The sequence below is a fragment of the Calidris pugnax genome, unplaced genomic scaffold, assembly GCF_001431845.1.
Source record: "Calidris pugnax isolate Ruff unplaced genomic scaffold, ASM143184v1 scaffold38, whole genome shotgun sequence".
Taxonomy (NCBI): Eukaryota; Metazoa; Chordata; class Aves; order Charadriiformes; family Scolopacidae; genus Calidris; species Calidris pugnax.
Genome location: NW_015090995.1, coordinates 492,881 through 508,008, shown reverse-complemented (window position 1 = coordinate 508,008; position 15,128 = coordinate 492,881). Strand labels below are relative to the sequence as shown.

The 15,128-nt window shown below is 36.5% G+C and overlaps 1 protein-coding gene across 1 annotated transcript; it reads right to left on the bottom strand.

Annotated features, from left to right (window-relative positions):
• Positions 1-1,741: 1,741 nt before the first annotated feature.
• Positions 1,742-9,889, bottom strand: CDX4 (caudal type homeobox 4). Its single transcript, XM_014955006.1, has 3 exons — positions 9,376-9,889; positions 4,261-4,406; positions 1,742-1,948 (listed from the first exon to the last, which is right to left on the bottom strand). Exons 1-3 carry the CDS (start codon positions 9,806-9,808, stop codon positions 1,742-1,744), a joined length of 786 nt encoding a protein of 261 aa, XP_014810492.1. The 5' UTR covers positions 9,809-9,889.
• Between the last annotated feature and the right edge of the window lie 5,239 nt (positions 9,890-15,128).

Below are 15,128 nucleotides of genomic sequence, written 5' to 3'. Positions count from 1 at the left end.
ATATGAATAGGAGATTATTAGGAATATATTGGAGAACTGCCCACAAAATGCTTACAATCAGTAAGGTCTTATCCTGTGTTAGAGATTTTCTTCCTAGTTCAGCTTAAGACATTTATGTATGCAATTATATAATTTAGTATTTATTTTTGAAGGCTAATAGAATTATTTTCATGGAGTTACTCTAACAGAGTTATATTTGAATAATTGGGAAACAGTGAAGCACATCTTCAAATTTAAGTTATCTAATTTACTGAATCAAGATAATGAATGCTATAACAAGCTCTGTCTGTGTTGCTTAGTGCATTATTAATGCTCATTGACACTAAGAAAAGCAGAATTTGAGGTGCTGTTTCTGAGACCAGGAGTTTGATGTTGTTGAAATAAGAAATAAGTGACGCATGACTTTTCGTATGTGAGATAATGATTTTTTCTGTTCTTTTTTTTTTTTTTTCATCTGTTTTTCCATTTTATTGGCTTTGCTCCTGATGACCTCTTCAGTAATATTAAATTTTTCCAATAGAGCACTTGTATGGTACCAAATGTTCCTATGAAATTTCAAAGAATATTACTACTGAAGGGTTTGGGGATGATTTTGGTGCTTTGGGTTCTCTTTCTGCTTTTTCCAGACTCACCAGTTGCCATCTACATAACATTCCTACTTCTCACCTGCCAACACGGACCGATAATTAAAGCCAACCACACTGTGAGCATGTTTATCCTGAATTTGTGCTCTTTCAGGAGTCACATGGAGTGAACACTTATTTTGTTAAATGTTTGCTTTTTGTGAATGCTAAATTGCTTGGTAACAGCTTCGAAATACGATGTCAGCTGTTTGGGGATATTTCTTGCCTTTAGCCCAAAATAAGTGTTGTGTGTAAAATCAGTGGCCCGAGACTGCTACTATTTAACTTAAAAGGTTTAGAGACACTAAATAAAGTCTTGAGTTGCTTTTTAGTGTTTTGCTGATAGTAACAGTTCTCTTTCCATTATTTGTGCTCATAGTTTTGAGCAGTAATATGTACATTCCTTGATGATTGCAGTAATGCTTGTATTTTCCCAAACTGGCATTTTCTCATGTGCATGACAAATTGCTGCATTTCTTACAATTGAAGAACTCTTGGCAGGTTCAGTATGATACTATACATCTGTAACTATTGCTTAGGAGATTGGCATGCTTCAATACAATTATATAGGGCAAAGAAGAGCTGCTTTATTTAAGTGTAATATGTTGGTGTAGCAACATTGTTACGTGTCTTGAGTGTTTTTGAAAAGTAGCATTCTTTTCAGTACACTTAAGTGTGAATATTTATTTATTTAAATCTACGATTTACTCTAATTATATAAAATGTAACAAACCAAATATACCCAGTATCATATATTTATGCAATAGTACTCTGTTTTATAATCAGATCACTTAGTTTTCTGTGTGCATATATATATAAGCAGACTAGAACTACGTTTGCTTGAATCTTCAGTTGTGTCATTTGTTGTGTCTGTGTCTGAAGCAAATTACCTCCTACTCAAAGACTCTTGAGTGATGAATCGTAGCAGTGCAAGTTCCCTGAGATTTCTACAATAATTAAAATATATTGATAACAGTCCCAGATCCTGTACTTAGAAATCAGCTCCCTGACGAAAGTTAAAATAGAGTGGTCCTCTGCAAAGTTGAGTTTTCAAGGAAGGGTGGGGAAGTCCATTCTTGCTTTTTCTTTTTCCCTTTTTATAAAAAAAAAATCTCTGTTCATTCTGAAACTATGACTTGATGAATGTCATTAGGCTGTAATCCATTTATTCCATGGGGCGCTGGGAACAGAGAACTAGATATTTCGTTTGGACTGAGTGACCCAGAGTCACTCTGCGCTGAGCCCCCGCTGCCGTCAAACTGAGAGATTTTCTTCTTGATCATTTTTCTTTCTTTCGCTCGGCGGTTCTGGAACCAGATTTTCACCTGCAGTTTTATGAATGATATCTGATTAATTCAAAGTAGTGCTCAACTTTTTACACTAATAATAGCAATAAAAATATAGATATGTTAAAAAAATAAAAAAATAACAAAACAAACAAAAAATGCCCAAGCAAACCAGGAAAAATCCCACCCAAAATTATAAACCCTATAGAACAATAGCAAAACCCAAAACAAAATCACAAAACAAATCTCTGGATTTGTGTAGCAAAAATTTTTTTAGTTACTCTGTATTTTTTTCTGCTATATAATCAATAGAAAATTGTTTTATTTTCTTGCAGCTGGTGTAAAGGGAACTTGCTGTGTTATATTCAGGACCATAGGAGTCAACTTATTTAAACTCAGGGTCCACCTACTTCATCATCTAAGCTTTGGTAGTGGTGTGTGTCCTACTTTAGGAAGATGCAATTATGGAATAATTTTGGATTTCTTTATCGTCTATGTTACAGATTAGTTCAAACCCAAGTAGTGAGAGTTCTTTTTCTCATTTATGTTGAGAGTGATTTTTGTGTGTACATATACTCTTATGTATTTTGAAAGTTTTGAATTTTTTTGTTACGGGACTATATATATATATATTTTGCAGATACATCTGTACTATGCTGTGTATGAATAGGTATATCAGCATTACTTAATGACAGTGAATTTCCCAGGCTAACTGTGCTTATATAAAGACTCCTATCTGTTTGAAACCTACTTTTAGTTTAAGTATCTGTATTTTCTTTCCTTATGTGAAAGGGGGAACAAGTAGAAAATGCCATTTGTGTTTTCCTTATCATTAATTTTTTGTGTTCTTACTTTACAGTTTTTGTTATATCTGTTAGGTGTGTTGATATTTATGTAAAAGCAAACTGCTGTGCAGTTACTTCAGGCATGTCTGTGTCTTAAATGAGCCAACTTGGACTACATTAAGGTGGAGGTTTTGAATCTTTCATAATTGCAGTTCTCTGAAAATTTTCCAATGCAGCTATATCCTACTGCATAGCAAACTTTAGTCCATCAATGATAGATTCATTTTTTGTAGTTACTTTCTAGGGCCACTTACAATCTGTGGAGTGTAATCTATGTACTATTTGGGTCTGGGGTTAAACATCACTGCACTACATTATGTTTATAAAAAATCCAGTGCATGATACTAAAAGGCGATTGCTTATTTATGCATCCTTACACTTCCGGCCTCACTTGGTCCCTCTCTATTCCATGTTCTTGCACAGACTGAATGCAGAAGCAGAGGAGGCCACTGAAAGATGAGAATATTTTGGAGAACTAAATGTGTATATTCAGAAAGAACAAGTTTGTACAATTCTTAGAAGAAAGATCTCTTGTTTAAATTTACCTGGGGGCAATAAATCTGGTTGCTAAGGTATGAGATGCCTTATTCAGTATCCCCAAATCCTCCAACTGTAGCAGAACCATTGAAATTCTTTTGTATAAGGAGGGCTGGATTCAATAGTTACTATATTTGCAGATGTGGAACTGTGCTTATCAAATGTGGTCTCCAACGCAGTGATTTTAGGAAATTCTTTGTTCTGAATTCCTCTAGGCTTTGTATGAACACAGCTAAGGTACCTGGGCCCCTGCTCAGGAGGCTCTTTATTCAGGACAGAGCTTAAATATGTTCCTGATGTGAATGAATGCAGAGCTGCTTTCCAAAGGAGCAATGGGTCTAAATATGCACTTGAAATTTTCCTGAGTGGATATTCTTGGATACGTATATACATATAATAGGTATAAAAATTTGGCACCAAATTTTGTAGTCTGAAGCATCCTGTATATAGTGGGTGTGCACTACTACTAAAGGTGAAATACCTGTGAACATAATTGCAAAAATTTGTAACAAAAAATACATAGATATCTTGTTCGATTGCTCTTTGAATGCTGAATTTTCATTTTCCTGGCCTACAGCTGAAATATGTCCAATACTTTACATTTTTTCTGGCCGCCATTTTGTGTGATTGCAAGAAAAAATAAAATGATGAATGTAATAACTATTGAGAACATAGCTAAGATCATGTCAATATGAACTGTTTAAATTCTAGCTGTTTAGCAACCTAAGAAAAAAGTACTTTTCCAGTATAAATGAACTCCTAATGTTTAGTTACCCATAATTGGAGGTTTCTGTCAAATTAGCCTATTTATTAATTTGTATTTGCTTAGTGTATTCTCTTTGTGCCAAATATATTCAGCAACTATATCAGGGTTGCCTTCGCACTGCTCGTGGATACAGGAGGTGACTCGTGTCCCCTGGCAGGGACGGTGTCTGGGGTGCGTAGGGATGATGGAAAGTCTCTGTGTACCTGTCTTTCAGATAGTCCCAGGTTTGCTGCAAGTTCTGACTTTCTCCTTATTGTAATGTATCTGTTGCAGTGAAATTCCTTCTCTAATTCTAGTCTCTGATGATCTGTGTAAACAACTCGGTACTTTTCTTTTGTTCTTGTTTTACCTGTTTAAGAAAGAAATATTATTAATATGTTGAATTTGATTTTCTGTAGCATCTTACTTTCAAACATCTCAAACATTTTACAGACATTAGTTGAACTACAGAGTACTTGGATGGGATTATTTTCTGTGTTACAGAGAAGGAACATGAGGTGCAGGGTGAATGAGTGAGTGAATATTGGTTATCATAACTGTCTGTCCCTCCTTATCTCCCTTTCCCTGTAAACATACATTTAAATGTAAAGCTCTTCAGTGAAAAACACCCCGAAGCATCTTAAATAATTCAGAGCAGTAGATAATTGGTGCTGGCTGTATTTGATCTCAAAGGGGTTCCACTTCAGAGCTCATTGAAGTGAGTTCCGTGTATATGTGGTCATAAATACACAGGATTTCAAGACTGAAGTTCAGTCAGAACTTGTTTAGTTGTACCGTGCCCTAATTCTTTATTTGAATTTTTAAGGTCACCTCTCTAACACAAAGAAATGTCCTACTAGAAAAGTTTTCGCTTTTTTCTGTGGCCATAGACGTGTTTATAAATTCAGTAATAATTTGAATTTATTTTTTCAAAAAGGTCCAGTCTTGCAGGATGGTGAGTGCCTGCAGAGGTATTCCTGGGGGTGCTCTGTGTGCTGAGCCTCCCTTTCCAGTTGAAGGCACTTGGCAATTTGTAAGATGAGGCAATAAAGTAGTTGTAAAAGGATTTCAGTATCATCCTCTCTAATATATAAAAGAAATATTCTTAGATATATTGGATAAATACTGTTAAGAGACGCATTATTTGATCTTTAGAAGATAACTTTCTTTTCATAGACTTTTAAAAACATTTCTTCATGTAATGATAATACAGAGAGATCACTTTTCAACTTATTTGTTCTCCTTTGCACTTTCAACAGCCAACTAGATAGTTTTCCTTTTCCTTCTGATCTTCCCAGTTTTTTTTTGATGTGAGTTTTCTGGGACAAACTGTAGGACAAAGACTCCTTTAAAGTGGTTCCCTAAAATTCATTGAGGTGTTAAGATGAAGCACACGCCACACAAAGGAGCGACAAGGAGATCTTATCAAGAACCCCTTTCACATTCAGAAACACAAGCCAATTGGTTTGGAATTTACAAGCCCTAAACAAATGTCAGACCCTTTCATCTTAGCAGAGGAAAAAAGGACAGAAATAGATGAAGGAATATTTTTTCCTGTTCTTTTTCATTTTGGACCAACACTGAGGATAGAGACTGCGATATTTTTAGCTGAAGGCTGGAGGTAGATGTAGCTTAAGACATTTTGAAATATGCATAGTTAAGGCTGTTTTCCCAAATCCTGCGCCACTTGGACTTCTAGTGTACAAAACTTTCCTGCCTAAATTTGCAGGACTAAAACAATCACCAAACTAAGTTTACTTTTTTTTTTCAAGGTAAAAATTGTTGGCTTTGAAATATTTGCTCTAAGTGATAGTTACAATGTTTAACAATAGTATAGATATTCAGGTTCCTTGTAAACTGAAGGCTTAGAAGGTAATCTTTGAAAAGAAGTTAAAATTCAACAGGGTTATTCCGGCTTCACTATAATCAGCAAATATAACCATGATTTGAGGGGGTGGAGAAAAGGAGTAGTCTTCCCCATTCCCCTTGGTCATAAAATTCACAGAGCATTTCTTCTGAAGACAATAAAGCCAGGAGAAGGCCTCTTTATTTGCTGTGAAAATCATCACCCTTTCCGGCAATATAACTCCTGAAGAAAAGAGGGAGAAGGAAGAGACAAGACTGCATATCAAAGCCAAGCGAAGTGTTGAAAGGGTCTGTTGCCTCAATATGACAGATAGGCCTCAAAACCTCAGACAATGTAGGCCAGTGGAAAATAGATGTCACAACTAGTTTACAAAGCAAAATAAATTAGCATTAGAGCAGAGGCCTGGCCTTTTTTTTCCTGCTTTTCTATTTTGCTTTCTGGCTGTGTCTCTGCTGTGATGTAGTCTGAATTACTTGTACATCACTGCTTGTTTAAACAAAGACATAAAATGTGTTGACGATAGTAAAAAAAATAATTAAAAAAACTGAGGCTGATCTTGCAAAATATAAAAATAATGTTGTCCTCTTCAGTCCCCTTCTCTTAATCCATCCTCTTTCTGAGAAGAGTCACCGCCAGGTGAAGTTTCATATACATTTTTTAAAGATGCAAAATCTTTTTTCTAGGCCCTTGTTTAGCTACATTCTTTTCAGTGAGTTTCATGCTTTGAAGACTCACTCACTCTCCTAAAATACACATTTACACTGTTGATTAAACAGATTTTAGAAATGAATTGGTCTGAAATTCTGCTTGTACATAACTGAAGTTGATGGGGCTTTTTGTCATTGATTTTTAGTAAAGACAGGATCTGACTGTAAGGAATTCTGTAGATGTTCTTTTTCTCATTTGGATAGCCTGCCTGAGAAGATAGCTTTACCAAGCCCACGTTTGATGTTTGTTTTTTAAAATTTGCCTCATAAGTTTGCAATGTCTGTGTATTTGAAATAAAAAAAAGGTTTGGTTCTGAGTTACGGTCTTTTATTAAGAGAATATATCATTTCATATCAAAATTTATCTGTTGAAAGTCCATAGTATTTATGTCTTTGTGATGTTGTTTCATCCTAAGAATTGATTTGGTCAGGTAAATTTTCATTTCACTTTTCCTCCCATTTAATGTCTTTTTATAAAATGCTATGAATGAATATTGAATCAGAATGTAGTGTAGTTAATAGAGTCTAAATAGAGGGGAAATAATTCCCATTAATATCCCCTCCCCCAAAATAATTCCCATTGTCTTTAGGACAGTATTTCAGGAGGCTCTCTAATTTATTTAGATGTATTTTGATTTCTGTTATTCCATGTTGCTCATGTACATCAATGTGAGTATACGCCACAGGGAAGTTAAGGACATACACATATTTATGTATATAGATATATTTGTAATTCTGAAACTTTAGAGCAATGAACTGCATTAAGCAACGATAATATTGAAGTAGAGGAACCAGAATCTAATTCGATAGCATGAAAAATATTACAGCAATAGAATAAAACAGAGCAAGTCTTTTTCAAAGAATGGTTATAATGGCATCAAGTAAGTTTTCTTACATTAACTTCTAGGCAAAGCATTGATAAGTTAATATGTAGCTGTTACATGCATAATTTTAGCCTTGTCATTATTTCATAACTTTTTATGTAACAATATTCAAATTTTTCAAGTTTCATAGTGAACATTATTTTACAAACGCCAATGAACCCCCAAATCTATTTGGTACTTTTCTTATTTTGCAAAATACCACATTCATGCTTTACTCTCCCAAATCCTTTTTTTTTTTTTTTTTTTTAAGCTGGGTTGATTTCTTGAGTTCTGTGAAGTCCTGAGCTATTTTAACACTTCAAAGGGCTGGGCTCTCGGAATGTGCAGCCTTAGGGTATGGAGCCATTGACAGCCCCCACTCACCTGTCCAGTGTCGTTCATAAAGCATTTCGGCGTGTACCTAAATTCTGTGAGTGCTTTTCAGACTAGGGATTCATTTAAGCACATAACCGCTTTTCTGAATATATATTTTATGAAATTGAGCAAGCATGTGAGAAACCTTTCAGGGTTTTCCATGTTTTCCATTTCTGCGCAATAAGTGTACAACGAGGATTTAGATTTTTAAGTCTGTTTTATTCTTTCAGAATGCTAACGCTTTTAAAATTCAGTGAGAGCGTGACAGAGGCAGGGTTGCCTCATTGACATTCAGAAGTCTCAATTGAATTTGGTCTACACTCAAGTCTTGCATCACTTCTACACCTGGAAATCTCCAATGATGTTAATGAAGTTACTGCTGATTTACATGAGTATACATAAGGGGGGGAAAAAACAGACTATAAATCTGCCTGGCTTTGAAGACTTTTATAGAGACTCCGAGTGGAAGGCTGACGTTGTGTTATCTTAATTTTCACTAGGCATTTTATTTTTAGTAACAGTGGGAAAACTGTCTGCTTTATAACTAAGACACAATTACCCAACTAACTTTACTCTTGAGTAATAACCATTTGAGGGAGGATTGTGTCTCAAGCGGCAGTGCTGGGTTTCTGTGTCTTCTGAGATTGCTCCAATTGCAATTGCTCTTCTTTCTTTACAGCATTTTCTTTGATGCTCTCTAACACACACTTACTACTTTTAACCTTAACAATAGATATAGCAAACCTTGCTACACCCAATTTACACCTTGGGAATATACACCGAAAGGTTCATCTGGCAGGCAGACTGTGACAAAAACAGGCTCTTCAATGAGTGACACTTGGAAGAAAGTGATTTTTAATTGTGTAATTGTGATAAGCTGCAGAATTCTGGTACGTGAGAAAAATATCTAAAACCGTTTTGAAACGAAATGAAAAGGAAGCATAACTGATGAGCTATGTGGTCTGCAAACAAAATAGTCTATGCTGATCATTTGAATCATTACTTCTCTAGGAATATTTCTTCTCACCTAATAAATCTAGATAGAAAAAATGGGATACAGGAACAACAGCAGAAAAATGCATAATCACTATGGGTGGATCAGAGCACATAATTTTCTTTAAAAGTATTGAAAAGTCAACCTGATTTTATATCAATATTTACCTTGAGGCACAACATTTTTGCCTGCAACTGTTAAACGTTGCTGCATTCATTATTCCATAACGTTCTCAAGAATATGTTTTGCATCCAAAATGCTTAACAAAACATTCAAACAAAGATTCCTGGACTTGTGTGAGATGTAGCCATATCTAAACACAGCAGCCATTCCACTAGAGTATCCATATAAAACCTTTATGGGATGAAAGTGAAACTAGTGCAAATTCAGTTAAAACTGCATTAAACAGCAGTAGGTCAAATAAATGTCATAAATGACCCACCAACCTATGTGCTTCAAGTAAAGTTAATTATTTATAAGATCAGTGATAGCAGAAGATGCTTTCTCAGGTTGGAAGTTGAATATACACTTACCAGTAGTGTTCGTTTGCACCGTTTTCCTCATCCATTCGTAAGAGCTGTGCCTTTGGCTGTTGGGAGAGATTTGCTGTGTATTAATTGTATCTACAGGAGGTAACCCCCCAGCTCCAGCAGGATGGAGGGAGCTGTAATCAGCAGAAGTGTAGGAGACCTGTCCAGGAGAGGAGCCATTGATCTGGGCAGCAGCAACCGTGCTGGAAGGTCCAGGGCCGTAAGCGTTCCAGTCCTCCCTCTGTGGGCCATAGTGGGATCCCCAGGTTCCTGCAGGCTGGCCATGGGTGTCCAGAGCTGGCACAGGATGATATCCCATGTAATCTGAATAGGGTGGAGTAGACACAAAGTTTTGCACTGGCAGGTTGTTGTTGTTACCCCTTGCAGATCCTGGATACATGCTGTTCTCTTTCTCCAAGAGAGAGCTCACATACATGATTGTCACAGATTGTAAAGACGTTGTCACAACATCCTGTTCTTCCGTATTTTCTTTCGCTGCATAAAAATAATTGTGTTTGGTTTTCTCTAATAATGCCACTCTGCTTGGAATCTTCTACTTCATCCTCTTTTATTATCAACTGTGTTACCAGGTGCTGGTGGTAATGGTTTACCAAGATCTTGTCTGACGTCAGCCTAACTGCCTGCCTCATAATTACATTTACATTCAAATGAAGGGCTGACCAACCCCACCTTTCTGCTAGTTCTGGTGCTTTCTCTTTTTGAGAACTTTTATCTATCCTATTACCCTTCCCTGATATTCAACAGCAGTTCCAGTACTGCAAGATGATGCAACAGTTGCTTGTATTTGTAGCTTTTTTTTTAAGAAAAGGCAGTGGAAACTATAATAGCAATGTTTGGTGTTCAAATGAATCTTGGCTGAAGCCTCTATTTTCGGATGTGTTATCAATCAACAAGTAAATCTGTTACTTTCTTAATTTCTCAGATACTAAAAAAAAATATCTCATTTTTACTTCTTAAATTAAGGGACACAGTCAATTTAAATAATTATAAGTCAGTAACTTCAGAATACAGAAGCACCCATGTAAACAGCATGTCTTGAATATAAATGTATAAAATTTTTTTCTCCCATTATTGATGTTTGTAAGTGATTTTCTAGCACAGGATAAGTTAAGGCTCTAACTGTAATGCCCATGTTCACACTCTCCCCATACAGAGTGATTTAGAGATCCCTTCATCTGGTGGCCATTGCAAACTGATCAATTTTAAAAAGCAAGACAGTAAATCTTCCTAACAAAGATAGTGCCAGAAGTACAAAGAAAATGACTGTAAAAGTAGTGAAAAAAGTCTTTGATTAGGCCCAGTAATATTGTTGGCTTCTGTTTCAAACTGAAGACAGCCTTTATCTGCCAGAAAGGCTGGTTCCTTCCTCTGAAGCTGCTCTGTAGTACTCTGTTTTCAGTGGTGGCAGCTTAGGGAAGAGAAATGGGCAGGGAGGAACATCTGGGTTATCAAGTGAGTGGATCAGAACTGCCCTGATGCTTTTCTGTAAAGTGCCTGACACATGGGTTCTCTATAGGTCAATCTGAGTGTGCCCACTGAGGAAAAGTATTCTGAAGGGGGTTTTATATGTCATTTCTAAGAGCTTGATGTCAACGTGGGACAACTAAAGCATACCTTATAACTTGAGAATTGCCCCGATACAGTTGTGTAGCTACAATTTGTAGAGTGAATCTGATATATTTTTATCTGGGATGGATTTTTTTGCAATGAACTATTTGTCAATGGGTATGCTTGCAAAAGAGGTGCAAATTACAATGAGTTGTTTTCCTTTACAAAGGTGTGGGTTTTCATTCAGTATCCTTTGTATTTTCTCACTACTCGTATTCACACTTCCCTTCTAATTCCAGCACTAAAGGATTCTAAGTGTGTACTTGAAGACAGGAATGATATTCCTCTTCTGGTTTGTGTTTTGTGATTGGTTGTTGGTTTTTTTTGGAGGAAAGAATTTTTACTGAGAAGTGTAGCAAAATCTTTATAATTCATTTTGCTATACTTACAGATTTCTTTATTAATCCTTGGGATCCTGAGAATGTTGAGGAAAGTTGCATTATGGGATAGTAGAGCATGGAAAAACTAAAGCTTTCTGTAATTGGTGTATACCCTTATAAAAATAGACATTAAAAAAAAAATCTGAAGAGATTCTTATGCCCTTCATGTGGAAAGAAAAGGAATTGTGATACAATTTTTGAGAGCCCACAGACTTTTTGATACTGATGTGTACTAAAAGAACAAAGAACTGAACTGACCATCATCCAAATAAAAAAAGAAATGTTTCCCATTCTGGAAGTATCCTTAGACTCTTTGGCCTGTTTGTGAGCCTTGTGCCAGCAGTTAAATTCTGATTTATTGCTAAATGTTATGCAGAGCTGTCAGTCCCAGGCAGATCCATAGGAGGGGGAAGCTTTGTGTCCATTGACTGTTTCTGGAATCCATTGACATAGTCCAAGTGAACATCGGTTGCTCATAGATTTCAGATCAGACACGTTGTTTGACTTTTGCTCCCAAGCACAACATTTTCACATCTCACTGAATGACATTTAATTTCATTTACTGCATTAGCTGACAGTAACGTTTTTAATCCCTGGTCTTCCTCTTTCTTTATGGGATCCCTCTGCGCATACCCCCCACAATTTCAGTATCAACTAATCCTATTTTTTGTATCTCAGAGTTTTATCCTTTATTCTCTGTTCTTCTTTTATCTTTTGTTTATGCTCCTCCTTTCCCTTTCTTGTTTTGCCTGTTCCATTATCTGAATTTTCTTTAGATCTATTTCGATTCTTTCCAGAACATAATTAGATCAAGATACGCCAATGGCAAATTGCTACACTGATTTGATATCGGCTAACAATAGTAAGCTTTGAGTAAGGCATATTGTTTAAAAAGATTTACATAGCAGGATAAGATTACTGGGTAGGACTGTGGATTTTTAACACTAAAGTGAGAATAAGATAACTAAAATGGCAAAATTCAAATGATATTCTGCTTTCTGTTGTGTGTAACAGAACCACATGGATGTATTAAAAGGAGCCATCCCTTTGCATGTGCTCTAGCAGTTTGATGGTGTAAGTTTGAGGTGTATAACGTGCTTGTGGAGCTGTTGTGTTACCATGGACCCTCTCCTGACTTTCTGGGATGGTGGAAAAGGCAAAGCAGTTGTCAGGTAGTGGGCTGGACACCCAGAAATCTCATCCATACAGAGGCTTGTGTTTGTATTTTTGCAGTGGGTGATAAAGACAGGAGAGGACAGATCTGTGTGGTATTGGCAGGAGGAGCACTGTGCTCTTTGGCATACTGCAGAGAGATGGATTGCCAGAATAACTCAACTCCAAGGTTATAATTTTCCAGGTTTCTTTTCTCCAACTGTTAAAATGCTATGTATAATTTATCTACTTAGCCAATGTCCCCAGGACTTGTCTCAGTGTTTCTTGAAGAGAAGTTGTTTGTATGTAAAATTAAATGTACTTTCAGATCTTTAGGGAAGAAAATTGTCTAGTTTTCTAACAAGGGATGATGAAAATAGTTAGATGAAAATCTAACTATAATAACAAGTACAGTGATAACCACTGGAACTATTAAAGTTTTGTTTGTACAGGCAATGTAGATGGTATGCTGTGATATGCTGTTCTAAAGAGCATTTCCAAACCAGGTAATAATAACATAATCACAAACGTGCAATGAATTGTTTTAATGACAGCTATTATAACTGCAGTTTCATGGCTACTGGTAGATTAAAACTGGTGTACACAACAATAACTTATATTAAAGTTGTTTATACTTGTGATAATTTTTATTAGGAACCCTTGCTCATAAAGTTACCCTTCCTTTTATGTGGAGATAAAAGAAGAGACAAATCTGTCGATCTTTGAAATGTGAATATTCTGTGAAATCTCTCTGGGGTTTTGTTTCCGAGGTGAATAAAGCAGGTGAGCTTAGCGTGTCCCACTCTGGCTGAGGTGACAGGAATAGATGTTTGTTTTCTTGCCTCCAGATGACCACGCTAATAATATATCAGTAACATCAGGCGTAGGAATGCCCGTACCTTTATAACTGCGTGCTTGGAATGTCAATGGAATGGCTGGCTCAGGACTTTGTTAGTGAACTGTCTATTGCTGATAGTTCTAATGCAGTATTTCGGAGGTGTTATTGACCCTTTATACTAGCTGGGCTTTGCATGTGCAACCATCCCTCCTAAAATTCATAGTCAGCGGTATAAATCTTGAGGAAAGGTCAGTCAGGATGTGGGATGCTGTGAAATTAGGTCAGTTCTGTTGGAAAAAATTCTGCCTAGTCATTAAGGAAGGCAGATTATTTTAAAATTTTAAAGCACACAGCTAAAGAGACCGCTCTGGCTTTCACTGGAGCTTCTACAAACACAAAGCTTCTGAAAATTTTATTTACCCTTCTTAGTTGGGCTGGTTGAATATGCAACACCCTAGTTAGGTCTCATTTTCAGGCCTTGAGATGCAAGCACATGCCAAATTGTACCTCCGTGTCGACAGATGTGGCACAGTCTAGAGAGCTGAAGGAGCAACGCTGGCTGAACTATTTTCACTTGCTGAACTGAGCTCTCCTGGGGAAAAAGAAAAAGGGATATATCACAAGTTTCAGTTCTGTGTGGTGTGTTTCTCTCATTCCTAATGTGTATTTCTTTTTGATAAGAGAACAACAGTAGAAATAAAAATGTCATTTGTCTGTGAAGCCTTCCTCAATGGTTTCATTTTTAATTCCAGCCTCTGAAATTTTGGTCGTTAACAAATCCTTTTGAAAAATGATGAAAAGTGACTTGTTGGGAGCATGGTGATCTGATCCACTGCTGTTTTTCTAATGGCTGCTAACAATGGCTTTTCTTTCATTTCTTAATGTTAAATTTTGCATTTCATTAAAAGTAGTGACAATATATTTCGTGTATGACCTGCATCAGTGTCCCATTTGCCAGGAAAGAAATTAGCTCCAGTCTGGAGCTAAAGGAGGATCTTACTATTCTGAAATTTAAAATCTTACTATTCTGTATTTGAAATCTGCTACAAAATCAATACTGACAGTAATAAGGGTCTCTCTAACTGCCCAACAAGCAGACGTAATATGGCAGGGGTTACAGAGCCTGTGTGTGAACTCTGGGTTAAATCAATTCTTTTTAGCAGAACCATGAAAGTGAACAGCAAATCCTCTGTTGATATTTATTTGGTTTCCTTCCCAAGTCATGTAGTGTGGGGCTCCCACTTACTGAAGTCATTCCTGCTGAACAGAGTAGCGGCCACTACTGAGTCCTTGAGACCTTCTTTGGTGTGGTCTTTCTTTCATGAGATGACAAAGGAATTGAAAGTCTTCACTGTGCCATTCTTGCCCTACGCATGGTTTATATTCCTGGAAGACTGGCATTTCTGTTGCACAAATTTAACTCTTTTTTGATACTTCCAGATAAGAGAGGTTATTGTCTATATAAAGTCTGTCCTTCCTTAGAGTGACTGTATCTTATGGTGGCTTGGAAGATCAGGAACACGCAGAGTGTATCTTAATTAAGCCTTTCCTTTTATTGTGATACCTCTTAGAACAGAGTTTGTTACAAAATGTACAAGTATTTGTGCTCTTTGAGTAAGAAAACAGCTGGCAAACATTTTAATCATAAAACCCGTGCCTGTTCTTTTACACAGTGAGGTTTGCACAATATTGTGTCCAACTAACTACATCCAGTCCCGTTCCAAAGTGTGACTGGTGTGCAAGTCATATTCAGGGAC